This window comes from Microtus pennsylvanicus, chromosome 6, assembly GCF_037038515.1.
Source record: "Microtus pennsylvanicus isolate mMicPen1 chromosome 6, mMicPen1.hap1, whole genome shotgun sequence".
Taxonomy (NCBI): Eukaryota; Metazoa; Chordata; class Mammalia; order Rodentia; family Cricetidae; genus Microtus; species Microtus pennsylvanicus.
The window spans coordinates 108614869-108640106 of record NC_134584.1 but is presented as its reverse complement, the minus strand read 5'-3'; the positions used below and the strand labels follow the sequence as shown (position 1 = coordinate 108640106).

At 49.2% G+C, this 25238-nt stretch overlaps 2 protein-coding genes across 3 annotated transcripts in view; both read right to left on the bottom strand.

Annotated features, from left to right (window-relative positions):
- Window positions 1–20034, bottom strand: part of Il34 (interleukin 34) — a 57714-nt gene extending 37680 nt beyond the window's left edge. Inside the window, exon 1 of the mRNA XM_075977331.1 lies at window positions 19863–20034. The gene's annotated coding sequence lies outside the window, so the exon portion shown is untranslated. The remainder of the gene's footprint in view (window positions 1–19862) is intronic.
- A 4403-nt stretch (window positions 20035–24437) lies between these two features.
- The window catches only part of Sf3b3 (splicing factor 3b subunit 3), a 39399-nt gene continuing 38598 nt past the window's right edge, over window positions 24438–25238 (bottom strand). For both annotated transcript variants that reach the window (XM_075977321.1, XM_075977322.1), the window contains exon 26: window positions 24438–25013. In XM_075977321.1, coding sequence (XP_075833436.1) covers window positions 24873–25013 — 141 coding nt within the window. In that variant the 3' untranslated portion in view covers window positions 24438–24872. The remainder of the gene's footprint in view (window positions 25014–25238) is intronic.

Below are 25238 nucleotides of genomic sequence, written 5' to 3'. Positions count from 1 at the left end.
TGTGGTTTAAACCACACAAATTTGTTACCCAACCAAAATATTAAATAGGGAAAGAGATAAGTTCTGAGCTCCTAAGCCTTCGTTGAGACCCACAATACCTATCCGGTTCCTGTTCTCATTTGTCATTAGAATACTCTGTCATCAGATAACGCTAAACACTCCCTAGCAGTTTTAATACCTGTAATAACTCACTGACGCCCACTATACACATCTTACATGGCTATTATTCCTGGGAGACAGGCAAGATGGGAAGAGCCAGACAGCTCAGCCTCTGATAAACCTCTGCTTCCTCGGGGGCAGAGCAGCACTGTAGACCAGTTGGGAAGCGTAGGCGCAGGGGCCCATGGGAAAGGGACAGCAGACTTGCCCTGTTACACATCTGCAACTCCAGCTCCAAGGAGGAGAGCTGAGACCTGAGGACCGCTGGGTCCTGCTGGCTTCCAGCCTGTCAGACAAAACTCAAGCCCCAGGTTCAGGGAGGGACCCTGCTTCAAAGGGCAGGTGGGAAGTGACGGACCAGCTCACCTGGAACTCTCCCCTAGGTCTATGGATAAGGGGAGCTTCACACACTCGTGCCTACACACAGGGATGCGTGCACTCGAGTAAACAAGGGCTAGCAAGATGGCTCAGTGGGTAAAGGCACTGTCTAGGGGTTCCTGGGTTCCAGTCAAAGCTCCTTAAGCCTCTCTTCCCCAACGCTGAGTCCCTGAGTGAGACCCAGGACTTGTGCCAGTCTCAAGGGGAGCACCACCTTGGAGTCACCAGGCTGTCACCGAACGACAAACTGAAACCAGAGAAGAAATACTCCCAGTGCCCAGGCCCTCCCTGTCCATCTGTGTGCATGTGTGTGTGTTTGTGGATTTGTTTGTGCGTGTTCATGTGCCAGTGTGCCTGTATTCGTGTGTTCTCCTGTGTGTGTTTATGTTTGTGAGGTCACATGTGTGCACGTAGACATGGCCTCAGGGACACCATCCACCTTGATCAGTTTGGCCTCAAAATCACAGAGCTCTACCTGCCTTTGCCTCCTGAGCACTGGGATTAAAGGAGTACTCTAGTCACCCCACCTGCCTCCCCCATCTTATTTTGACACAAGGTCTCTCAGTGGTCTTGAGCTTGCCAATCAGGCTCGGCAGGGCTGTGAGTCCCAGTATCTGCCTGTCTCTGCCCCAACCTCCGGCCCTAGTGCCGGGCGGGATGATACACATACAAGCATGTGCCACCTCTCCTGGCTTTACAAAACAATGGGTTCTGAGGCTCTAACTGAGGTCTTCACGATGGCACAGTGAGAACTCTACTGACTGAGCTATCTCTGCATCCCAAACCTGGTCTTGATGAGGAACCAGACCTGGCTGGAGGCTCCTGGCTCCCAAAGCCCAGTCCCCTAATGGCGTGGCATCCTAGGAAGGAAGCATTACGTTAGCAGTTTAAAGGTCAGTCACACACTGAAAAGGACACCACACAGTCATTTCAGCAGAGGCAGAAAATGTCTTTGACACAGCCCTTTCCTGATGAAAACTCTCAGCCAGCTATGCCTGTGAAGCCGCTTCCTCTGCCTGTGATAGCAGAATGACAGCGAAAGACACTTCCCCTATCCCTGGGACCAGACATAGGTGCCCACGCCTGACACTTCTCTCAGCCTTGTCCAGTAGGGTCTGGCCAGCACAGTAAAATAAAACATAAAGTGAACAGACAAGAAGGCAAAGGCTGTAAAGGAAAAGGACGACTGTCCTGATTTCTAGACAATTCTACTCTTTTATGGAGAAAACCCTAAGGAGTGTATAAAACCATAAACATAGCTGGGTGGTGGTAGTGCCTGCATTTAACCCTAGCACTCAGGGAGTCAGAGGCAAGTGGATCTCTGTGAGTTCGAGGCCAGTCTGATCTACAGAGTGAGTTCCAGGACAGCCAGAGATACACAGAGAAACCTTGCCTCGAGAAACCAAAACAAACCAACAAATAAATAAACCATAAACCTAATCAACGAGCTCAGCAAGACTGCAGGACACAAAAGCATCACACCAATATATAAAATAAAGACAGTTTAAGTCGGCAGGGTGGCGTAGGCTTGTAATCCTAGCACCTGGGCGTGGAGACAAGGGCATCAGTTCAATGATGCCCTTAGCTACACAGTGTGTTTGAGACAAGCCTGAGTAACAGCAGACCTTGTCTCTTTTAAAAAGGACACCCAGGGTTGGTGAGATGGCTCAGTGGGTAAGGACACCTGCCACCAAACCTGCCAACCTGAGTTTCCTCCGAGGGTCACTTAACGGAAGGAGAGAACCAAGCCTTCAGAGTGGCCCTCTCCTCCAGCTGAAGCATGCGTTTTTTTCCCCAACCTCCACACACCCTAGGAGCCAAAGAGTCAGCTTCGCAGTTAAGAGTACCTGTTGCTCTTGCAGAAGACCTGGGTTCAGTATCCAGAACCCACATGTTAGCTCACTGTTGTCTGTAACTCCAGTTCCAGAGGATCAAATGCCCTCTTTTGGCCTCTACAGACGCTACAGACACATGCTGCACAGACATACATGCAGGCAAGACTTTCATGCACATAAAATAAAACACCAAAAAACTTTGATATTTCAATATGCCAGCAACAAAGGCCAGGAATAACTGCACTGTCCACCAGGAGATAAATGGGTAAAAAAGAGAAACAAATGGTTGTGTCCACATAATGGGATACTACTCGGTAATAAAGAGTCAATTATTAGTATGTACGGTAGCACAAAATAATCTCATATAAACCATACACATTAATAGAAACCAGACCCCTCAAAAGAAAGAACACCTCTATAAAATATTAATTCTAAACTAGAAAATTCAAACTTGTCTATAGCAACATAAAATAGGTTAATTACAGTTTAGAGATGGGATGGAGGATGACACAGGCCTCAAGACAGTGTGGCAATGATTGATACACCCCTTATCTTTTATCCCATCTTCCCCTTTCCCTCTTCCCCCTCCCTTCTCCTCATCTTGATTATAAAACACATATTCAAAACGGAACATGATATTCCAGTTTTTGCAGTTTATTTCATGGCTACTTTACTTCTGTATTTTGGGGTTTAAACAATGTTTCTGGATTTTATTTTTATTTTGTATGCATGGGTATTTTGCCTAAGTGTGCGTCTGTGCATCACGTGTGTGCAGTGCCCTCAGAGATCAGAAGAGGGCGTCAGAGCCCCTTTTGCTTTGTTAACTGTATATGAACTGAAGTACTTAGGAAAAAGTGAGGTAGAATAAAGGTTACCCCAGGGCTGAGTGATGGAGTGGGTGGGGAACGGAGAGCTATTTAATGGGTAGAGTTTTTGTTCAGAGACAAAAATAGATAACAATGATGGTTACACATCCTGCATGTATTAATGTGACTGAATTGCTCACTTAAAACGGTCAAAGGGGTAGATTTTATGTTATGTATATTTTATCACTATTGTAAAGTTTTTAAGAGCACTAGACATGGTGATGCATGCCTGTAATCCCAGTACTTGGGAGACGGAGCCAGGAGGATCAGGCATTCAAAATCAGCTACGTAATTGATTTGAGGCCAGCCTGAGCTATGTAGGTCATGTCTCAGAAAGAAAGAAAGAAAGAAAGAAAGAAAGAAAGAAAGAAAGAAAGAAAGAAAGAAAGAAAGAAAGAAAGAAAGAAACAATTCAAAAGGAGGCTGACATGATGTCCCAACAGGTAAAGGAGCTTGCTGCTAAGTCTGGTGCCCTGAGTTCAATCCCCGGGAACCACACGACAGGAGGAGAGAGCTGACTCCTGCAAGTCGTCCTCTGACCTCCACACACCACCATGGCACACGTGCATGTGCACATATGCACGCAATAAATAAATACATGTAAAAAGCTCTTTAAAAACTCAAAAGGGCTCACCTATAAGTAGATCCTTGGAAATGGGGCGGGGTGCTAGGTGTTGAACCAAGATCTTGTGATTGAGAGGAAAAACTTCTTAGCCTCCCTCCCGGCGTTGGGGGAGGGACTCTATTTTCAAAGAGACCCAAAAAGGCTCTCATCCCCACAAGACTAGACAGCTTTTCAGGCAGCCAGGACCACTGGGACTCAGGCCCCCATCCTGCCACAGCTTAGCCGCCCTTAGCACCTGCTGCACTGGGCACAGGAATGCCCTCCCGTCCCCACCAGCAAAGAAATCATCTCCACACCTGTATGGACACACACACACACACAGGTACCCACCAGCACACACTCCTGAACACACAAACATATGCACACATTGCACATGCACAAGTGCACACACACTCGCACAGACAAGGCAAAGCACACGCACACACACACACACACACACGCACGCACACGCACACGCGCACACACACGCACGCACACACACATGCACACGCGCACACACGCACACGCGCACACACACACGCGCGCGCACACACGCACACATACGCACACACACGCACACACGCACACACACGCACGCGCACACACACATACACACGCACACACACGCACACGCATGCACACACGCACACACGCACACACGCACGCACGCGCACACACACACGCGCACACACGCGCGCACACACACGCACACACGCACGCACGCACACACGCACACACACGCACACGCACGCACACACACACGCACGCACGCACAGACACACACACACACAGCCTGTGCATGCACATCCTCACAGCTGCCATTGAGCCACACAAGGCTACCAACTGCTGTCTGCCCCCAGTACCTGTTAGTCAGTCCCCGCTCTCCTCTGTTAACTCAGCCTGCACCTCATCTTAACTGCTGCACCTTGCCTGGCACCCCTCTCCCCTCCCCATCTCTTCCTCCTTCCCTTTCTCCTTTTCTCCCTGCCGCCACCTCCTCCTCATTCCGGTCCACCAGGCACAGCAGATCAGATGCCAGGGACTTGGACTGAGCTGGCTGCTTTTTCATGACTTCAAGAATGTTCCTGGAGGGGAACAATGGAGACATGGGATTCTTGGTGAACAGAGCAGCTTTGTTTCCTGTTGTTGGGGTGTCCTCCCTGCCCCCGGCACGCACGGAGAGGTTGGCCTTACACTTGTTGACTTTGGGTTCATGTCTCACTTTTCCGTGGATGCTGCTGGGGGCACCACACCCTCGCCTATCCCCAGGCCTGGCCCTCTCTCTCATTCCAGCTCTGGCCCGGGTTGGCTCTGTTATAGTCACAGAGCCACGGAATTGATCACCCCTCCAGGTTCACGTTTCCAGAATTTCCAGACCCTGCTGGAACAAGAGCCTCAGACTGCAGGCCTCTGACTCAAAGCATTACTTGGTGAGCAATGAAAGCTGAAGAGCCTGCTGGCGAGGGGATAGGGTGGCTTTTCCACTCTCCTGTATCTGCATTGGCTGCTGTGAGGGAAGGCAACTGTGGTCCCTGATCCCCAGGCCAAGTGGATGGGAAGATCTGGGGCCCTGGATGGGAAGCGGTCCCAGCCTCATTCTTCACTCCCCTCGCTCTAGCTCCCACCTGCCCTGGTTACACGCAGCCTCCCACCCTACCTCCCATTCATCTGGCAGCAGATACTTTTCAATCAGGTCATGAAGTCCCCGGTTCACTCTGAACAGCAGAGAAAGCCTATATTGCTCTCTTTGCATCTTTGAGAAGAGTGTCTCTCGTGCGCCTAGGGGGTTGGCACACCAAGATGTAAAACTGAATCCAGCAGCTGGCACGGGTGGGAACGCCAAGTTATGGTGAGCAAGAAGCCAAGAGGGGGAGAGGTGGTTCTACCAGTCCGAACAGGCACAGAGAGGGAGGAGGCGGAGGGGGGCCTCACAAGTAGAGAGAAACCAGTTAGTAGAACGCTTGCCTAAAGTGTTCAAACCTGTGTGTTCCATCCCCAGCTCTGCACACACTAATCACGGTGGTGCGTGCCTCTAATCCCAACACTTGGGAGGCAGAGACAAGAGGATCAGAAGCTGAGGATCATCTTAGATAAACAACCAGTAAGAGACCAGTCTGGGCTACATGAGCTCCTGTCTCAAAACAAGACAACAATAATAACACAAAGCTAAGAAATGGCCACTCACCTCACTCCTTCCACAGACCACCCATGAGAATCTATGAGAAGACTGAAAAAACAAAAAAATCAAAAGAGTCCAGTTCTTCCTGAGGGGTAGTGGAAGCTGATTTTCTGAACGTGGAACACAGCCTAGGGAGGAGGATTGTTACAGAACTTTTTCAGAAGCACTTGTCGCCAGGGTCAATGATCTGTCAGCCCCGTCCCCCTCAGCAGAGGCTGAGGTGACTGAGCAGATGGGCTCTACCAGCCGTCCTCCCTTTCCCAGCCCCCTGCCCTTCTCACTGCGTGCACCAAGCAAGCCTCAGCCCTGAAGAGGGCAGGAGGGAGCGGGGCATGAGATCACCTTCCTTCATTCCCGGTCAGGGATCTCCGAGCATGTGTGTGCTTCCTTCCAGAGACTTCTCTGTGTTTGTCCCCTGACAAACCACACCAGGGCTTCCAGGCACCTCCCTGCCTTCAAGGGTAGCACGCTGCACATGCCTGTGGCGAGCTGAATGGCAGGCACCCTGACAGCCACCTGGAACTCAGCGTGGGATCTGATTTGGAAGCAGTCTTGGCAGAGCTGACCTCCATGACTTGTAATCCCAATGATCCGGAGGCTGAAGCAGGAGAATGGCTACCAATGTGAGGCCAGCCTGGGCTGCATTAGCGAGTTCCAGGCCAGCCGGACTGCAGAGGGATGGAGTGTCTAAAGCAACAACAACAAAAATCAAGTTAACCTTTATAGATGCTGTGCACCGAGATGCGGCCAGATTAGGAGGCAACCAAACTCGGGTGCCTGGTGTCCTCACTAGAGGAGAGATGCACACAGATAAAAGGCCTTCTGCAAGCAGATTATTCAGAGTGATAGGCAGCAAGTCCAGATTGCCAAGCACTGGCCTGGAAGGAGGCTCCTTCGGAGCCATCAGAAGTGCAAACCTGTGGATACCCTGCTTCCCGTTTTCAAAACTGGAAGAGTGGGGGGAAATGTCTTCTGTGGACATTAGCAGAATGCTGATTGGTACCTCGCTCAGTCAGTCTCTCTGGGCATCTGGGATCCGGCCTCCCTTTCCTACCGGCTGCAAAGCACCCCACGGTATAGACAGTTTGCTTCCTGTTACCAATTCTTAGCCTTTTGTAATCTGCTCTTTTCTTTCTTTTTTTTTCTTTAGGCATTTAATTTTTATGACATGTGTTCATTTATTTATTTGAGCTTGCATGCACATGTGTGTGCATGCACATGCTTGCTGTAGCACGTATGTGGAGGTCAGAGGACAACTTATAGGAGCAGGTTCTCTCCCTCCACCGTGTGGGTTCGAGCGATCAGCTCTCCAGGCTTGGCAACAATTACCTTTGCCCGCTTGGCCATCTCACCAGCCCCCTTTGCTATCTAAATACTATACAAGCTAGGCTCAGGGGTTATCTGTGCAGACAACTCTGTGCAGACTTGGCTCCTGTCAGGAAGCGGAATCCCTGGGCCAAGGATCCGGAAGTACATCAAGTGCATTTAAATGTCTGAAAACTAATGGGACACCCGTCCGAGGAGATCAGAATAATTTATGTTTTGGCAAGAAACCTGGGAGAGTTGTTTTCTTTGGCTCAGTCCCTTGTTTTTTATTGCCTTTGTATGTTGTCGTTCATGTTCCCAATTAACGGGAGTGAGCCACAGTGCCTGGACTTTCCTGTGGTATCACTACGATGCAATAATGTTATTCTTTGCTGTTGTTTTGAGACAGGGTCTTACTATATAGTCCACGCTGGCCTGGATCTAAATGTGTAACCCAGCCTGGCTTCCATCTCAATATCCTCCTGCCCTTGTCCCGAGTGCTAGGATTATAGGTGTGGGCCACTGCACCCGGCTATAATGCAATAAAATTTTTTTAAAAAAATTATTTTATTGCAGTTTTTATTTTTAGGGTTTTTGTTTGTTTGTTTTATGTGTATGAGTGTTTTGCCTGCATGTGACTGCACACCGTGTGTGTGCCTGGTGCCTGTGGAGGTCAAAAGAATGTTGCATCTTGGAACCAGAGTCACACAGCAAGCAAGGAGGAAACCACTGAACTTAAGCAGATGCAATCACAGAACTCCACAGTGCAGGAAGAATCTGGCAGCAAAAGAGAAAAGCCACATTCCCCCAACCCAGCCATCAGATGCAGCTAAAAAGTCTGAAGAAGGAAGGACTGAAGGAAGGAAGGAAAGAAGGGAGGGAGGGAGGGAAGGAGGAAAGGAGGGAGGGAGGGAGGCAAAGAGGGAAGGAGGGAAGAAGGGAGGGAGGGAGGATGCAGGCAGGCAAGCAGGCAGAGGGTAGCATGATCTGGTTCTGGTGAGGAGGCCTGGGCATCTTGCTGGTTCAGGGTCTGAACACAGATTCTGTGTGTTTAGTTGAGTATATCAGGGTAGGCTAGCCCCCCTCCCACACTGTAGCCCAGAGCCTCTAAGTCTCCAGTCCTAGAGGAGAGCAAATCCACTTCAAATCTGCTCAATTATGTAAATCTGTACATGTATGTATGTGTATACACATATATATTTAATTTTTTATTTTATTCTATTTTTTTTTTAAGACAAGGTTTCTCTGTAGCTTTAGTGCCTGTCCTGGAACTAGCTCTTGTAGGCCAGGCTGACCTTGAACTCACAGAGATCCACCAGCCTCTGCCTCCCGAGTGCTGGGATTAAAGGTGTGAGCAGCCACCACTTGGCTTTTTTTTTTTTTTTTTAATTTCTTTTGGCTTTTCAAGGCAGGGTTTCTCTGTGTAACAGTCCTGGCTGCTGTCCTGCAACTTACTCTGTAGACCAGACTGGCCTTGAATTCTAAGAGTTCCACCTGCCTCTGCCTCCCAAGTCCTGGAATTAAAGGCATATGCCCGTTTTGGTTTTTTTTTTTTTGTTTCCCGGCTCTGTCTCCCAAGTGCTGGGATTACAGGTAAGCACCACCACATCCATGGTTTATTTTATTTTGTTTTGCATTTTCGTTGCTGGGGATTGCAACCCGGGCCTTATACACACTAGGCAAGTGTTCTACCACTAAACTCATCCCCACCCTTGATTCATTTTTAAAGAAAGCTTTAAGAAATATATATTTTTTTCTTCTCAGATCACGCTTTGCTGGAGTGCCCTTGGTTGAGGGGAGCAGGAAGCGAAGGGGCAGGAAACGAGGGGCAGGAGACGAGAGAGAGAGAGAGAGAGAGAGAGAGAGAGAGAGAGAGAGAGAGAGAGAGAGAGAGAGAGAGAGCGCTAAATGTGTAGTCCAGGCTGGCCTCGAACTCCAGATCCACCTGCCTCTGCCTCCTTCAGCAAATCCTACCGGTCTGCGCCACCAGAACCGAAAGAAATATTTTAAACATTATTTTTTCCGGAAATGTCATAGGTTTGCAGGTAGACAGTCGGAGTTCAAGACCTCGTGTACCTCCATCATCTGGCTCAGCCCCCCCCCCCACTCCCCACCTCCTCTTCCTCCTGACAGCCATGCCTCACAAGGCCGAGTCAAGAGTTCAGAACTCCGACGCTATTGTGGCAGTAAGCAACGATATGCCTGCACAATTTCCATGGACAGAGAAAGGAGTGCCCTTCTCTCACCTGCCAAGAGGGGAGCGGCAATCAGCAAAACCAAGCGGCAGAGTCGCCCGAGAAGCAGCCCAGGGAGTCACTTTCCTGCCCGTAGGGAACTGCGGAAAGCACCTGGCTCGGGTCCAGCCTCAGCTGGTCCAGCTGGTCTGCAGCCTATGCCTCATCAGTCACTGGCGCCTGGGACAGCCCCTCCGGGGAAGCTATCGGAAAGAGTACAGAACCATGCCCACCCCGTGCAGGGGGAGGAAAAGAGCCTGAGGGCTACCACCCTCTCCCACTGTGGGACCTTGGGGGAGCCCCTAAGCAGCTTCTCTGTCCATTATAAAGGATCCTTCCCAAAGCTCCACCCAGGGCCTTGAGGCAGCCACTGAAAGAACGGAAGGGAGGGTATGCATGTATGTAATTCCACCTCAGTGAGGGGCGCTCAGTGTTTGCCCTTAGACCCAGCAGGCAGCAGAGGTCTTGAGGTCAGTTTCCTCCTCTGCAGTACCAACAACCCCACTTCACCTGGTGGGCTCCCCGAGTCCTGAACTAGTGTCTGTCAGAGGCCTCGCTCCCTGCCTGGCACAGCAGCATCGAGAAGCTCCCCTCAGCCCGCACTTCCAGCTAACAGGAGCACTCTAGATAAACCGCATCCCGGCTGGACCTCTGCCACTGTGGCTATGAACAGCACTATCATCCGGCCTAAGAGCAGAGTCAGAGGAAGCCACCGAATCACCGCCATTAAGATGGCATTGTAGCCCAGCAGATGATAAAACGGTGCTAGGCAAATTCTGGTCTTGGCATCCCGAGAGCCCAGGGTTCCAAATACATAGTTACCAAAAAGACAAAACGAACTGAACTCAACACAATGGGCAGGATTTTGACCTTTTCATTTGAGAGTCTCTTGTAGCCCAGGCTAGCCTTGAACTCACCACATAGCCAGACCTTGCACTTCTGATATCATGTCTCCACCTCCAAAGTGCTAGAATTATAGGCATGCACCTTTATGCCAGTTTCTGCAGCATTGAAGATCAGACCCAGGGTTTCGTGCATGCTAGGCAAGCATGCCTCTAACTGAACTACACTCTAACCTAGGAGTTTGCGTTTAATGGAAGAAGGTGGCTCCTGGCCAAGGTCATCGCTGTCATCAGATCTTGTAACACCAAGCAGGTTGAGCCTAGCTCCCAAGGGAGCCAGCACCTACTAATTGTGTGAAACCAGCCAGGCTAGAAGCGGGCAGTGCTGACTTTTTTGGTCAGGGATGAGGGTGGACTGAGGCAGCTGGCTCAGCACCTAGCAGAGCGTAGGGGGCAGGAGCAGCCATTTTGGGAGAGGTGGACAGGGAGTCTCCAGTCTAGCACAATGTGTGAGTTCAAGTCCCACAGACCGGCTGCTGGCTGCCTCCAGCAGCAACTTAACCCTAGGCCTGGTTCTCATGTGGTAATAGCCCCTGTCAGGTGGTTGAAGAGAGGACTTGAGATCCCGTCTGTTTACATTAGCACTGGGCATGGCCCAGTTACAGCTGTCATTGTGCGCGGACTGGGGTCAAGGTTTGTCTTAAACTCCTCCAGACCTGGGCTCCACTGTGCACACGCTTGTTACATGTAACTTTGCCTGGACTGATCAAGTCAGAAAGGTACGAAGTCTCAGAGACACCCTGGCTTTGTCCTCATGTCCTCTGGGACTTTCCTCTGCAGCTCACCAGCCTCTCCCGAACTTGCTTCCATTGACAGGGAACTCAGCAGTCATGAGGCAGCCTGCTCCACGTGCCGATAGTTGTTTCTCTGCCCTGCTAATGCTCCCCATGAAAAGCCAGCTCTCTTGCCAGGGACTTTTCAATGCGTGGAATCGACCCATTCATAAGCACTAGGAATCCCCTGAGCGGGGCTGAGTCACTCCTCCAGCAAGGCTGTCCCAAACCCATGACTGCGGTCGAGCTCTGAACAGCTGCTGAAGACTGAGCAACTCTTTAGTGCCCAGGTCGGCAATGTTGCTTGCTGCAGCAAGCTTGATTTCCACAGACCTAGACAAACGCTCATGGGTACCGCCCCTCTCAATACTCACAGAATCCCTGTAGGAAGTTTTTGTAAAACTGTGGGTTTAAAAAAAAAAATCCCAGCACTTGGGAGGCAGAGGAACATGGAGTTCTGTGAGTGTGAGGCTAACCTGGACTACAAAGTGAGTTCCAGGATAGCCTAGGCTGTTACACAGAGAAACTCTGTCTCAAACACACACACACACACAGAGAGAGAGAGAGAGAGAGAGAGAGAGAGAGAGAGAGAGAGAGAGAGAGAGAGAAATGCAAACGCACACACAAAACAAATGGAAAGCTAAGACCTAGAAATGCAGCTCGGTCAGTAGAGTGCCTGGGGCTAACCCTCAGCACCTGGGCACGGTGGCCCAGATGACCCCAGCGCTTGGCGCTTGGCGGGTGGAGACAGGAAGGTCAGCACTCAAGGCCATCACCAGCTTCGCCCTTGAATCGTTTTCAGCACATAGGTCAGACACATTGAGCATTCGTGTTGCTGTGCAACTTCATCCCCACCCTTCTCCAGAACGTTCTTAGCTTGCAAAACTGAAATTGTCTCCACACTCGGGTCCTCTCAGGTCCTGACATTCTACTTTCTGGTGGAATCAGGATCATACAGTTTTTCAGTTTCTGTCCTTTTGTATTTGGCTTAGTTCACTTAGTTTCACTTAGTGTGATGTCCTCAAGGCTCATCCATGTTGGAGCATGTGACTGAATTTTCTTTCTTTCTTTCTTTCTTTCTTTTCATTTCCTTTTCTTTTTTCTTTTGTAGTTTTTGAGACAGGGTTTCTCTGAGTATCTCTGGCTGTCCTGAAACTCACTCTGTAGACCAGGCTAGCCTTGAACTCACAGAGATCCTCCTGCCTCTGCCTCCTGCTGGGATTAAAGGTGTGTGCCACCACTGCCCGGCTCATTTTCTTGCTTTTTAAACCCGACTAGTATGCTCTGTACAGACACGTCCCATTTGCCTATGGATGGTGGCTTGCTTCCTACCCCTTGACTAACAGGAAAGTGAACTTGCTATGAACATGGCTGTATAAACACCTCTTGGAGACTCCACTTCTCATTTTCTTCAGCACATTTCCGGAGGTGGAATTACCGGTTATGGTAATTCTTCCTTTGCTTGAGGAGCGGCCAATGTTCCCTTGTGCTACCAACAGTGCCTGAGCTTCCAATCTCTCCATATTGTTCTCTGTCCCCTCCCTCCCCCTGGCAGCCATCTTAATAGCCATAAGGCAGTCTGGGGATATACCATTTTCATCCCATTGCATGGGTCCATGTCACAGGTGCTGCAGACAGCAGGTAAGAAAACTAGGATTCAAGCCCAAGGCTGTCTGCCGCTGTCCAGATTGCTGCCCCATCCTTACTGCCCAGCTGGTCAATGTCCACTGGAGGCTACACCAAGGTGCAAACTCCATCCATGGCCTGCCAGACTAGGGAGGCGCTGATGGCACCAAAGGAGACGGTTCCCAGGAACTGTGAGACTAACTCTAGGCCTCACAATTCCCTCAAGGCAACCCTGAAGCCGACACTTGAGCCTAGGCCTGCATCTTGGGCAGGTGGGAGCTGGGCCGAAGGGCTGGCTTAGCCACCCGATGGGCCAGCAGCTGCCAGGTGAATCCTGGATTATCATTCTGTCAGAGAACCTGACTGTGGTGCAGATTCTAGAATCTAGTGGGGGCATGGGCAGCTCGAGGCCAACCAGGCATCTCCATGTCTTCCACATCCCTGCCTTCGTGCATGATCACGGGTGGTTGAGGCTGTCTGGGCCTGCCTCGTATCTTCATCTGTGAAGTGGGAGAGACTTACTGGAGCTTCGCAAGGAGCCACGAGCATTGACTGAGCCACAGCTGCCTTCTCTCATGCTGCCCTTGCCTACCCCACACGACTAACTCGTGTGTTTTATGTCAGGCCCTTACCACTCTGCCCCTTCCCACTGGAGATGGACAGAGGCTCGAGGTTAAGGGATCAGTCTTCTGAGCGACTCCTTTGAGGACAGACACACCTGGTGTCCAAGTTCCAGTCAGCTTCATAGAGATACAATCAATAATTATTTCAGGGAAGTAAAGGCAGAGTCACAGGCACGAGCCACTGTGCTGTGTGGAACATAGAAGGTTGGCGTGCTCTAAATTCGTCCGCCTGCAAGGAAGACAGAGCCCTGCACTTACAACAGGCGTCTGCATACCACACTGTCAGGAGGGGGAAGAAACACACGGTAAAGGAGAGGTGTGAACAAGTGACCCTGGGCGTTTACACAGGCACGCTCTCACTGCTCCAAGTGTGGCTGCTTAATCAAAGTACTGGTAATCATCCCCTAAAGGTCCGGGAGAAACATCCAGCCTGTTGGGCTCCATATCAGGCCTCCAGCACGAGAACCCACATTTTAATTCCCTGGTAACAATTCCTGTGCAGTTAGAGTGTAAGAGGTGAGGACGTAGGGCCCGGTCAGGAAAGTTGCACAGGCCTGGAATCTTAGGACTCAGGAGCCTAAGGCAGGAGGGAGGTGAATTCACAGGCCAGCCTAGAAATACTTATGTATTTTTGAATTAGCATTTTAAAATGATTACATTTATTTAGTGTGTGCTCAGATGTGTTGACTTGTGTGTGTGTGTGTGTGAGAGAGAGAGAGACAGGCACAGAGAGGGACACACACATACACAGGGGAAGGGCAACTGTCAGGAGCCTGCTATCTCTTCCTACCATGTGGTTCCTGGACACTGAACTCAGACCACCTGGCCTGGAGGCAAGCACCTTTGCCCTCTGAGCCATCTTGCCAGCCCTGGATTGGTATTTCTTATAATCATGTATAATAAAAAGCAGTAAAGCTGATAAGAGGCTTAAGAACTGCTAAGACTGAAAAGTAACTCCTACAAGAAAAACAGAAGAAAGGTTCCATGACTTTGGACTTGGTGATTGTTTCTCAGACAGGATACAAAACACTGTAGGCAGCAGGGCTGGAGAGACGGCTCGGTGGTTAAGAGCGCTGGTTGTTCTTCCAGAGGACCTGGGTTTGTTTCCCAGCAACCACATGTTGGCTCACAACTGTCTATAACTTTAGTCCCAGAGTTTTGGCCTCTGTGGGCATTGCAGGCACGTGGTGCATAGTCTTGCATACAGGTAAATACACCACCTTACACATTAAAAAATAAATGCAGGTAGCCAAAGCAGAAACAGCCAAGTGAAACTAGATCAAAATTTAAAGTTTGTGCATTAACTGACATGGGATTAACTTTTAACCAAGAGACATAGATAAAGAAATAAGAATAATTTTAATTAAAGAATGAAGCTGGGGGGCTGGAGAGATGGCTCAGTGGTTAAGAGCATTGCTTGCTCTTCCAAAGGTCCTGAGTTCAATTCCCGGCAACCACATGGTGGCTCACAACCATCTGTAATGAGGTCTGGTGCCCTCTTCTGGCCTGCAGACATACAGACAGAATATTGTATACATAATAAATAAATATTAAAAAAAAAAGAATGAAGCTGGGTGGTTGTGGCGCACACCTTTAATCCCAGCACTCAGGAGGCAGAGGCAGGCAGATCTCTGAGTTTCAGACCAGCCTGGTCGACAGAGTGAGTTTCAGGATAGTCGAGGCTACACAGAGAAACCCTGTCTCAGAAAAAAACAAATAAACAAACAAACAAAAATGAATAAAGAAGATGTGGTGTGTGGGGTGTGTGTGTGTGTGTAAAAGTTTGTGTGTGTGGGACACAACAGTGAAAGGCAGTGTGCAGAGGGAAGAAGCTGTGGATGGACCTCGACCACAAGGGGTTAACACCTGAAATCTATAAAGAATTCCTCCCAGTGAGAACTTAAACAACTTAATTAGAAGATGGCAAAGGGCTGTTTGCTAACAATCATACACAAATAGGCAACATGCATATGAAAAGGTCGTTAGTCATCGCGGAGACATAAATAAAAGCCTTTCTGAGACACCAACACAGGCATTAGGGTAGCTGCTATCAACAAGGACTCCAGAACATAAACTTTGATAAGGATGTGGAGACATGGGACCCTTGAGCAGTGTGTGGCGGGGCCTCAAGGAAAAACGAGTAGATAAGCAAAAAAATGTACATGTATACACACCACACACACACACACACACACACACACACACACACACACACAATGGACTATCCTTCAGCTTGGAGAAGGAAGAGAACCACGCCACACTGTCCAGCTGGAGAAACCTTGAAGACATTTTGCCAAGTGAAAATGCAGCGTTCACGAGAGTCTGCAAGTTCAGTTAGAGGAGAGATCAAAATCAGAGGGAGAAAGTAGAAAGATTGCCCCTAGGAGCTGGGGAAAGGGGCTGGGGAGTGGCTAAGCGGGTAGAGTTTCTGTCTGGCAAGATCAGTGGAGTAACAGTGTACATACGCTCAGCACTACCAACAGAACTGTCAATGGAGAAATGAGCCAGAGAGAAACTGTCTGCAAAGAGACACCAAGGACGCAGGGAAATCAAAAGACAAGGGAGCGGGGATGTGCTGGCTGAAGGAAGGGATGCTGGAGAGGATGTGTGAGCGGCCAGGCCAGACAGGAGCTGGATCCTGCTGTGTGATCTTGTATGGCCGTGTGCTGTGAAATCTGATGGGTTTAAATCAGCAAGCTTTAAAGTGGGGGCTGATCTTCCTCTGTGGCTGCCAGGAAGTACTCATCACCAGGACCTTCCTAATTAAAGCCACATCCTGTCCCAACCTAGGCACATCCCTCATCCTGGAGAGGGCCCCAGGGGCAGCCTGGCTGGTTCCCCTTCCAGGCCACCATGCATCGAGAGCATGGAAATCTCTGGGAAGCTCAAGAGGCAGGTTCCCAGGCCAAGTACAGCTCAGGTCCCAAGAGATGTCCCATAGTTGAGGGACATGGCTCTCACACACAAGCATGCATGACACCAGAACACAGAACTCCCTTGGGGTTGTTCCAGGCCTGGGGACCAGAGTTCTCAGATTTCCAGATTCAGGGAACAGACTGCACTTTCAGACATGATGTCTCTTTCTCCCAGAGCCAAGTCAGGGAGCCCCAGGACAGTGCAGTCTCAGGGGAAGGGGTTTAGAGTAGAGATGGCAGCAGCCATGGCTTCCAGAGACCTCCTAAAGAATTCCAGAACTGCTGTAAGAAACTGTCCCAGGCTGTCACCTAAAGAGATCCATGTGCTCCGGTGGAGGGGCTAGAACCAGATCTCCAGAGTCCCAGTACCCAAGTCTCAGGGCATGCCTCCTTGTGCCAGGCCTTTCCTTAGGCTCCCACCCTCCACAGCTCTTTATTTTGGGTGTCACCGAAGCTGAGGTATGGGAGAAGGCTGGTTGCATTCCAGGTTCCCAACACCACCCCATGCCTGGAAGCTGTCAGCACAGGATCTCAGGGAGGTCAAGTTGCAATTCTCACTTCTCCAATGTTCTTCAGTGTGGCTCCCACTGACCCACCTCATGTCTTCCTCTGCCCCCTTTCCCTTGCCCAGCTTGGGAGCTCACCAGAACCTGTCATTCTAGCTCAAACTCACTCAGTGTTAGCCCTCGCTGTCCCTGTCCCTTCTCCTAGTCTCTGCTCATCCGGCGCTATGCATTCTTCAGCACAGAGCTTTCCTCAAGACCCAGAGGACAGGATCACCACCCCTACTTTCTACATACAAGCTCCATGCCTATTTCAAAAGCGGAAGAGCCCCTACTTACCTTGGGTTCCCAATACTATGCCCACCTACCCTCACAAGTTTGTTGACTGAGAAGATGAATGCGTTTCTCTACCTGTCTCTGTTGTTTATTCTGGTACCTTCCCCAAAGCTTTGATGATAACGGGCTAGCTAGCAGATGTTTACCTGTGTTGGCTCATGCCAACCATGCACAGGTGTTCACACTTCCATGTCACAGATAAGGCAGCTGGGTACGTGGAGAGATGGCCCATGGCCTCCCAGATGTAGCAAGTAGTACAAAATGCAGGGGGATCCATCCAACCTAACTGGTTGCAGAGCCAAGGCTCACTATGCTGCACCACATGTATACCCCGCAATACACCACAGCAGCTGCAGTGTGAGGACCCAAAGAGGCACCTACGGACTTCCTGGGATTTCCCACTTCTCCGAGATCACTTAGGCTTACGCTGTGGAAGATGGTTGTAATGGTGCGGTGTTTTGAATGGGATGTCTGTCCACCATAAGCCTCGGGCATTTGAATACTTGATCCTCAGCTGGTGGGAATATTAGGAAAGACTAGGAGGTGTGAGCTAAGTGGAGGAAGTATGTCACTAGGGGTGGGCTCCAAAGTTTCTAGTTAGTGAGGTCTCTGCCTCCTGCCCGTGGATCTAGATGTGAGCTCTCAGCTGCTGCTCTACTCGCCAGCCACCATTCCTTTGTTCTGCCATTATAGATTCTCATATCCCAGAACCATAGGCCAGTTAAATCCACTGGTCACGGTATTTCACCATAGCAACCGAAAAGTAACTAATACAGAAGTGAAGGATGAATTCCTGACCTGAAAGGGAGGGAGGCCAGAGCCAGGGGTCATTCAAAGGAGGTTTGAGACCTGACAACCAATTTTCTGGCCTCAGGATGAATAAGAGGTCAATTAAAAAAAAAAAGTCCTCTATCAGCCACCAAGCCTTTACTCAGTTCAGAGGTCTGGAAAGAACATGCACTTCCCAGGCCTTCTCATCCTGCTCAGCTTGGTAACAGCCCAGGGACAGTCCCAGGCTGGAAGAGCCCTTTGGATGCTTCCGGGAGCATGAGGTAAGCCAGACGCACTGTGCATACCACCTTCCTCCCAAAACCCCCAAGAAACTTTCTAATCTCTATTGTACATTCAAATCAAGGAACAACAGACGTTATTAGGTAAGAATTCAAGATCAGTCAGCTATGTGCATACAAACCAAGCTATTAAGCACTACCAAGCTATTAAGCACTATGCAACATTGCTCCCCATTCTTTCCTGAAAAATCCCCTGAGAGGGAAAGTCCCCTCTCACCCCATCCCAGCATCAAGGGCCCAGGAATGAATAATTATGTCTTGTGACTCCTGGTGAAGGAGCTAACTCATGTATGATGTGAGTAGCATCACAAAAATGTCCTTGCCCTTTGCCCCAAGTATTCATTAGTGTTCATTCTGGGTGGAGAATACACTCTGGGGAAAAGGAAAAAGAACAGTGATGATAAAAAGGCCAGAATATTTCCACAGTCCTCCATGGAAGTTAGGTTCCAAAACCATCGAGAAACAATTGAGCTTCATGGGGAGCAAAGACACTGTGAGTTAGGTTTGTTAATGTGACAAATACCCCCTAGATCCTTAAAATGATGGTTATGCCAGGCATAGAGGCAGATGCACACAAAGTCTGAAGCTAGCCTGATCTACAGAGTGAGTTCTAGGGCAGCCAGGGTTACACCATGAGACCCTGTCTAAAGTTTTAAAAAGGGCAAAATGTAAAAATAGAACTTTATTGTCATTTCAGAAACACTGGCTCCCCTCTGCCGCTCTTCCGTGTGTGTCGCAATGTCCAGGGCAGAGAACCACTCTGTGTGTCATTCCTTAGTCACTGCCCACCTCTTTTTGAGACAGGGTCTCCCACTAACCCGGAACTAGCAAAGCAGGTTAGACTGCCCAGCCAGTAAGCCCCAAGGATCCACCTGTCCCCACCTCCCCAGCATGGGATTGCGAACATGCCACCATGCCCAGTGTTTCTTCACACAGGTTCTAGGGAAGGTACCCAGGTCTTCAGTGCCTTGCAAGCGTTTTACGGACTGAGTTCTTTCTTAAGTCCCGTGTTTCCCTTTCTTTTAAAGATATTTTTTTAATTTTATTTTATTTGGAGGCTGGCCTTGAACTTGTTAAGTAGCCAACGATGACTACTTCTCCTACCCCCACCTCCCACGTGCTGGAATTACAGGTGTGTGCCACCGTGCCAGCTAGTCTCAATTAACTTTTGACTAGGAGGTTCATACAAGCAATAATTCATGCACATAGCACATTAAGATGTACAGACCTAAGGCAATCTGCCATTCTCTGGAAGCCAAAACCAATTCAGAACGTGGGTTTGCTCACTGACAAAACTCACACGGCCACACAGAGAAGTTAATTTGAGTTATATGGCTCTGTTTCTCTCCAGCAAGGCTGCTGAAGCAAAGGTTAAAGCCTGCAGCAGACAGTCTATAGCATTTCTGAGCTTCTCTGTCAGCACCCTCCTGTCAACTCCAGCTCAAGTCTCTCTGACTTGAAGCAGAGTGAAACAACAGTTAAATTAGTGGAGGGAGAAGCATCCATCACAGCAGCCATGTGAAACCAAGTCCCGAGGGCCGTTTCCCTGCTCACCTGCCAGAACGTGGGCTTCTCCGGACTGCTGGAAGCTTCAAGCTGCTCAAGGCCTGGAGCAGGTGCCTTGGAACTGTGGCAGTAAATGTCCTGTGGGAGAGGCCGTGACGGCCCCTCAGCCTACAATCCAGTCTTCCCGTCAGAGGGTGGGGAACACAAGCTACAGCAGCTCAGACTTGATTCTAGAACGGGAGCCAGCAAGGGCTGGGCGGGGCGGGGCCATGTGGCCCCAGCCTGTCTTGGAGTATGGAGTAGGAGAGAGCCTCAAACACAGCCAAGGCAAGGGGACAGACAGCCCTGAGGGTGAGCATGGGGGTGTCTTTAGAATCCAACCCTCGTTTCTCTGTATATTGGACTGGTTTTTAGGGACAATTCCAGGCCCTCTCCAGAGTACTCGAATCAGATAAGATTCTCTACATTCTAACACTGAACCATAGCTGACGGTGGCTAGGGGAGTTTGTTGGGGTCTCAATTGCTGAGCACCCAGTCGACCCCGTCTACAGACAGGGAACTGAGCTCAGGGTGGTGTAGCTACCCAAGATTCCACAGTTGGTTACCGAGGTCTAATCACAAAGCCCGAGACAGCCCTCATGGAAACCTCCGGAGTCTCAGCCACACCTGTAGACCCAGTTACTTTTGCTTACCTGGTAGTGGTGACTAGGCTGAGTTGCTGGCTCTAGGCAGCAGGGACAGCACCACTTTCTTTGCTAAGTTTTTAGAGCCCACTTTTTCTTTTTTAAAGTAAGGTCTCAGTGTAGCCCAGGTTAGTTTCAAACTTGCTATGTAGCTCAAGCTGGTCTAGAGCTTTGCTTTGGAGTGCTGATTCTAGGTGTGCGCTACCACACTGCCCTAATTTTATGACTGTATTTGGAATAGTTAGGGGTAGCTACCCCTGTTCCCCAAAGGATCCTTCAGCCCCTCCAGCACCAGACATCACAATGGTGGTGGTGGAGTGTTGAAGGAATCACGTTATCAAACAAGGGAGGTAGCTGTGCTTTCCTCCGTCAGGGCCCACTCAATTAACATCTGACTCCAAGCTTAGGCTGGGAATCCTGGTCTGGACACAAGGGCTTGCCCTATTCTAAATGCTAATGAGTGTTGTTCAAGAAATGCTTTCTTAATTAGATTGAGAAAACTGGATTCCCTGAACTTGCAGCAAGACAATATGCCCACACTGGAATTCACCCAGCCAATTCCCCACCCCCTCGCAGCAGCCACTGTGAACCACACTGCGCAGGTCCTGCACAGAAGCTCTGCCAAGGCGTCAGGCAGAAGAGGTAGAGATGAGGACACAGCCACAAGACAGCACTGTTGTGCTCTTGGGTCTTTTGACCTGGTGTGGTGTCCCATTTCTAGGCAGGTAGTTCAGGATGGAGGTGGTAGCAGGTCTAACAGAGCCAGGACCACCCTCAGGACAGTCAGCGCCCCTGTTAACAGCCACATTCAAGTTAGCGGATTCCACTGTCCAATGCTTTTCCAAGGATTTCTTTGCCACATGGCCTCTCGCAGACGTTTTTCAAGGCTTCGTGGGTAAAGTTATCTTCTCTAGTTACAGCACCAGCTACTTAAGGGCAAGAGTTCTGTGTGTCTGACAGCATCAGTTCAAGGCCTAGAGCAAATCTAGTACTTGTCTTTATCCTCATGTCCTGATTACATATTACTATGGACTTTCAAAAGGAGCCTATGAAAATCTTCCCAAACCTTACCAAAAGCAACTCGTGGGCTGGCAAGACGGTTCAGCCAGTAAAGGCATCTGCTGCCAAGCGTGACAATCTAAGTTTGACCCGAAGGTTCCATGTGGACAAATTACTTCTACCAGTTGTTCCCTGGATGCACACACCTACACATACCATGCACATGTCAGTATGTGCCATAAAACAGTAAACGTAAAAACAAAACAAAACCTCTTATTTCAGTATTTTTGCTCACAGAAGGGGTCTGCTGGGTGAGTCTGTGTGTGGTTTGCAAATGAGATCCAGACAGGGGCCAGAAAGAGGCAGGCTAGCTCTGGATTCTGACTGTCCGGGTGGAGCGGAACTGAAGACAGTCCTTCAGCAACCTCAAAGTGAACCTCTTTCCTGAAACTGTAACTTCCAACTAGTACTTGCTGTTTTGCTTTGAACAAGTGCCAGTCACAGCTAGTGAGGTCTAGGTCACTTGCACCGGACTCAAACACTCAAAAGCGAGGTTCTTGAGTGGATACCAGCAGTCTATGTAGACAAGTCCTGGGTCTGAATGACAGGTTTCTTACTGGCTGCCTACCCTGCCTCAATTTTTAGATGCAGGATTTTCTGATTTTTCCTAAAACTTCCCAAGCTGTGCTCTTTTGACCTGAGGAAATTAGACTTGGCCCTTAAGTTCTGAGACTCAACGTCCCACGCTTCCTCACTCTGCTCCATCCTCAGTGGGAGGCTGTCAGGTCACCGACACTCTCTTCCAACCTGGTGGTAGAACAGACCCAGGATAGAACTGGTGCTCATGACTCTCAGTGGCCAACATTTCCAATGCTGGCTTTTCAAGCTTTCCAAGCAACAGCTCTTGCTTATGGTGGTTCAAACTGACAACCAGCTAATACTGTTGCTTCAGTTCACTAGAACTCAGGTCCCCAGAAAATCAAGAGCGAAGCCTAAGTGCTCAGTCTCCGCCATGTGCCCATACTAGCTATATGCTCTCCAACCAGTATTTTGTGGACAAGCTTTCAAAAGATTAATTTAAAGCGTGAATAAACCTAAAACATACACATGTACAGTATTTCATATGTAAATGAACAAGTGGATGACTCATGCAAACATGGCATTTCTACTTGGAATAGAAAAACAGAACTAAGGAATTAACAGATCCTGAAAGCTGGGTAGATGAAAAAATACCTCAGCATTTCCGGCTCTCAAAAAAGGCTGAGAGCACCCGGCATCCTGGACGCCCGCCCTCTCCCTGTGAGGCAGCAAGCCTGGAGTACATTCCCAGCCCTAGCAGCTGTCCTGCAAGCAATGCATCTGCACAAACCAAAAACAGCAACATTCCAGCAACAGTCCAACTCGAACCCCTTCCCCACAGGAATGCTATTCTTGGCAAGACATCTTCCAAAGGAAGCAACATCTGCAAATCCCCTGCCCTGAGGTCAGGGAAAAGCTGAGGCAGCTGAGCAGCACTGCATCCGCTCTCAGACCCCAGTAGCAGGGGATTTAGAGGGTAAGAGCAAACCTACATGACCCCCCTTTTCTCAATTCCCCATTTACCTACTTGCTCAATCCACTGAGCTGGCCATGGTGGTATCCTTAAATAATTCAGCCTCACCCATTTGCTACACACTTATTAAAGTTTGTTTTAAACAGGGGTACTTTATTTTTTGAGACAGGGTTTCTTTGTGTATCCCTTGGCTGTCCTTGAACTCGGCAATTCATCTGCCTCTACCTCCCAAGTACTGGGTTTTAAGGTGTGCGTCACCAGGGCCCAGCAGAACTGAGATTTCTAATGCCAGACCCAGTAGGTGTCAGAAACCCACTCTACACTACAAAGCTGGGAACCAGTCCACATCTGCAACTCCAGCACTAGGAGGGCAGAAGCAGGGCAGCCTGACTTGCTTACTGCGTTGAGGAAGCCAGCACTAGCACTCAAAAATTATGTGTAACCACTCCCAGTCACGATTCTTACCAGATAAGATGTAGAGAGTTTAGTCAATTTAGGTGGCCGAGTGGAGAAATCCAACTTTTATTTTATTATACACCGAGACCAGCAGTGAGTTTGGGTATCTCCAGGCTCAATGTGCTAGAGAGCTGCCTTAAAGATTAGGGCTTTCCAGCTGGGCAGTGGTGGCACACGCACTTGGGAGGCAGAGGCAGAGGCAGAGGGATCTCTGTGAGTTCGAGGCTAGCTCTGGTCTACAAGAGCTAGTTCCAGGACAGGAACCAAAGCTACACAGAAAAACCAGTCTCGATAAAAAACCAAACAAAACAAACAAACAAAAAGATTAGGGCTTTCCATAAAATTGGCCGGTTAGAGGAATTTCCAATTATGGCTTGAAGAGTTCTGAAAGTAAGTCACTTGGGGCCAAAAGGATGGCAGTAGGTAGTCCTTCCTAATGACGCACTCCTCAAGGCCAATCTGCAACCTGGCCAAGATATGTGCTACAGATACATCCTCCCCCAGGTCATCTATGTGTCTCTATGTAGGGCCCATATGATTGTCTCCAGGGGTAGGTTAGTATGTGAGTTCATCTGTGCTCAGTGACTCCTAATCACCAGACTCAAAATTTCGGGAGCCACTTAAGCAAGCACTGTGAAATCACACTCCCCATCTGGGAATCATGCATGCCAAATTTAAGACTTCAGAGTAGCAAAGATCTGAAGGGAAGGGACAGCACCCCTTCCTTTACAATATCCAAGAGTAAGAGGGGCTATGCTCACATGGTTGGTGAGCACACGTTTTACCTCTATAGCAAAGAACAAAAACAGGCTTAAGAAACCACTAGAACCAAGATGTCTACATAGGTACCTAGAAGTAACGTTTAGTTATTGTTCCAACTTAGGCTCAAACTTTTCTCTTGAATTCCCCAGAAAAAGACACACTGATGCTGGCCACCTTAAAAATTAGTTTTATATATCCGGGAGGGTTCAGAGGGCAGAACTAAGCCACATTGCAACCAGCATGGCTGCACCCTAGCTTGCCTCCCTCCATCTCACAAAGCAACATTGTATAAAACTGTATTTACAGGAAAACAATGAAAATTAAGAGTGTGTACAAAAGTAGACAAGAGCCAGAATTTAGGGATGGCTTTGGGAATAAGGAATACTGTGTTCCACCCTGAAGCACATTATGTCGAGGAGCGGACCTCAGTGCCAACTGTAAGGAGAACCAGTTGTTCCAAAGGAGGAGCTGAGGGTGCAGAGCTATTGGCTTTAACATTACAGTCTTAATTATCACACCACTTTTCTCCTGCCACACGGCAGAAGCCAGACAGTAGTGATGGGAACAAAGAGGGGCGATCTGACAAGCCCCCAGATGAAGATGGGCTCAGAAAGCATAACGGGTCCGAATATCCTCAAGCTTCTTGGACACTTCAGGTGGGGTTCGGTCCAGCTCTTCAGAGACATTCTTCTGCTTGTTGGGCTCCATGGAGTTGAACTGCTCACAAAGATCTCCATCAATCACATTCTAAGACATGGAAGAGTCAGAGAAGGACAAAATTAAGATGTCCAAAGAAAAAGGTACATACTATGAAAATACTCATGTTCACACCCGAGTAGCCATTGTTCAGACTGGCAAAACCCAGTGCAGCTTTGTCTCTTGACTACAATATTCCACTACTGAGTATAACCCAACTGATTTTCAAAGACAAGTTATATAAATACCCCAGTTTAGTTCAGAATTCATGATCCT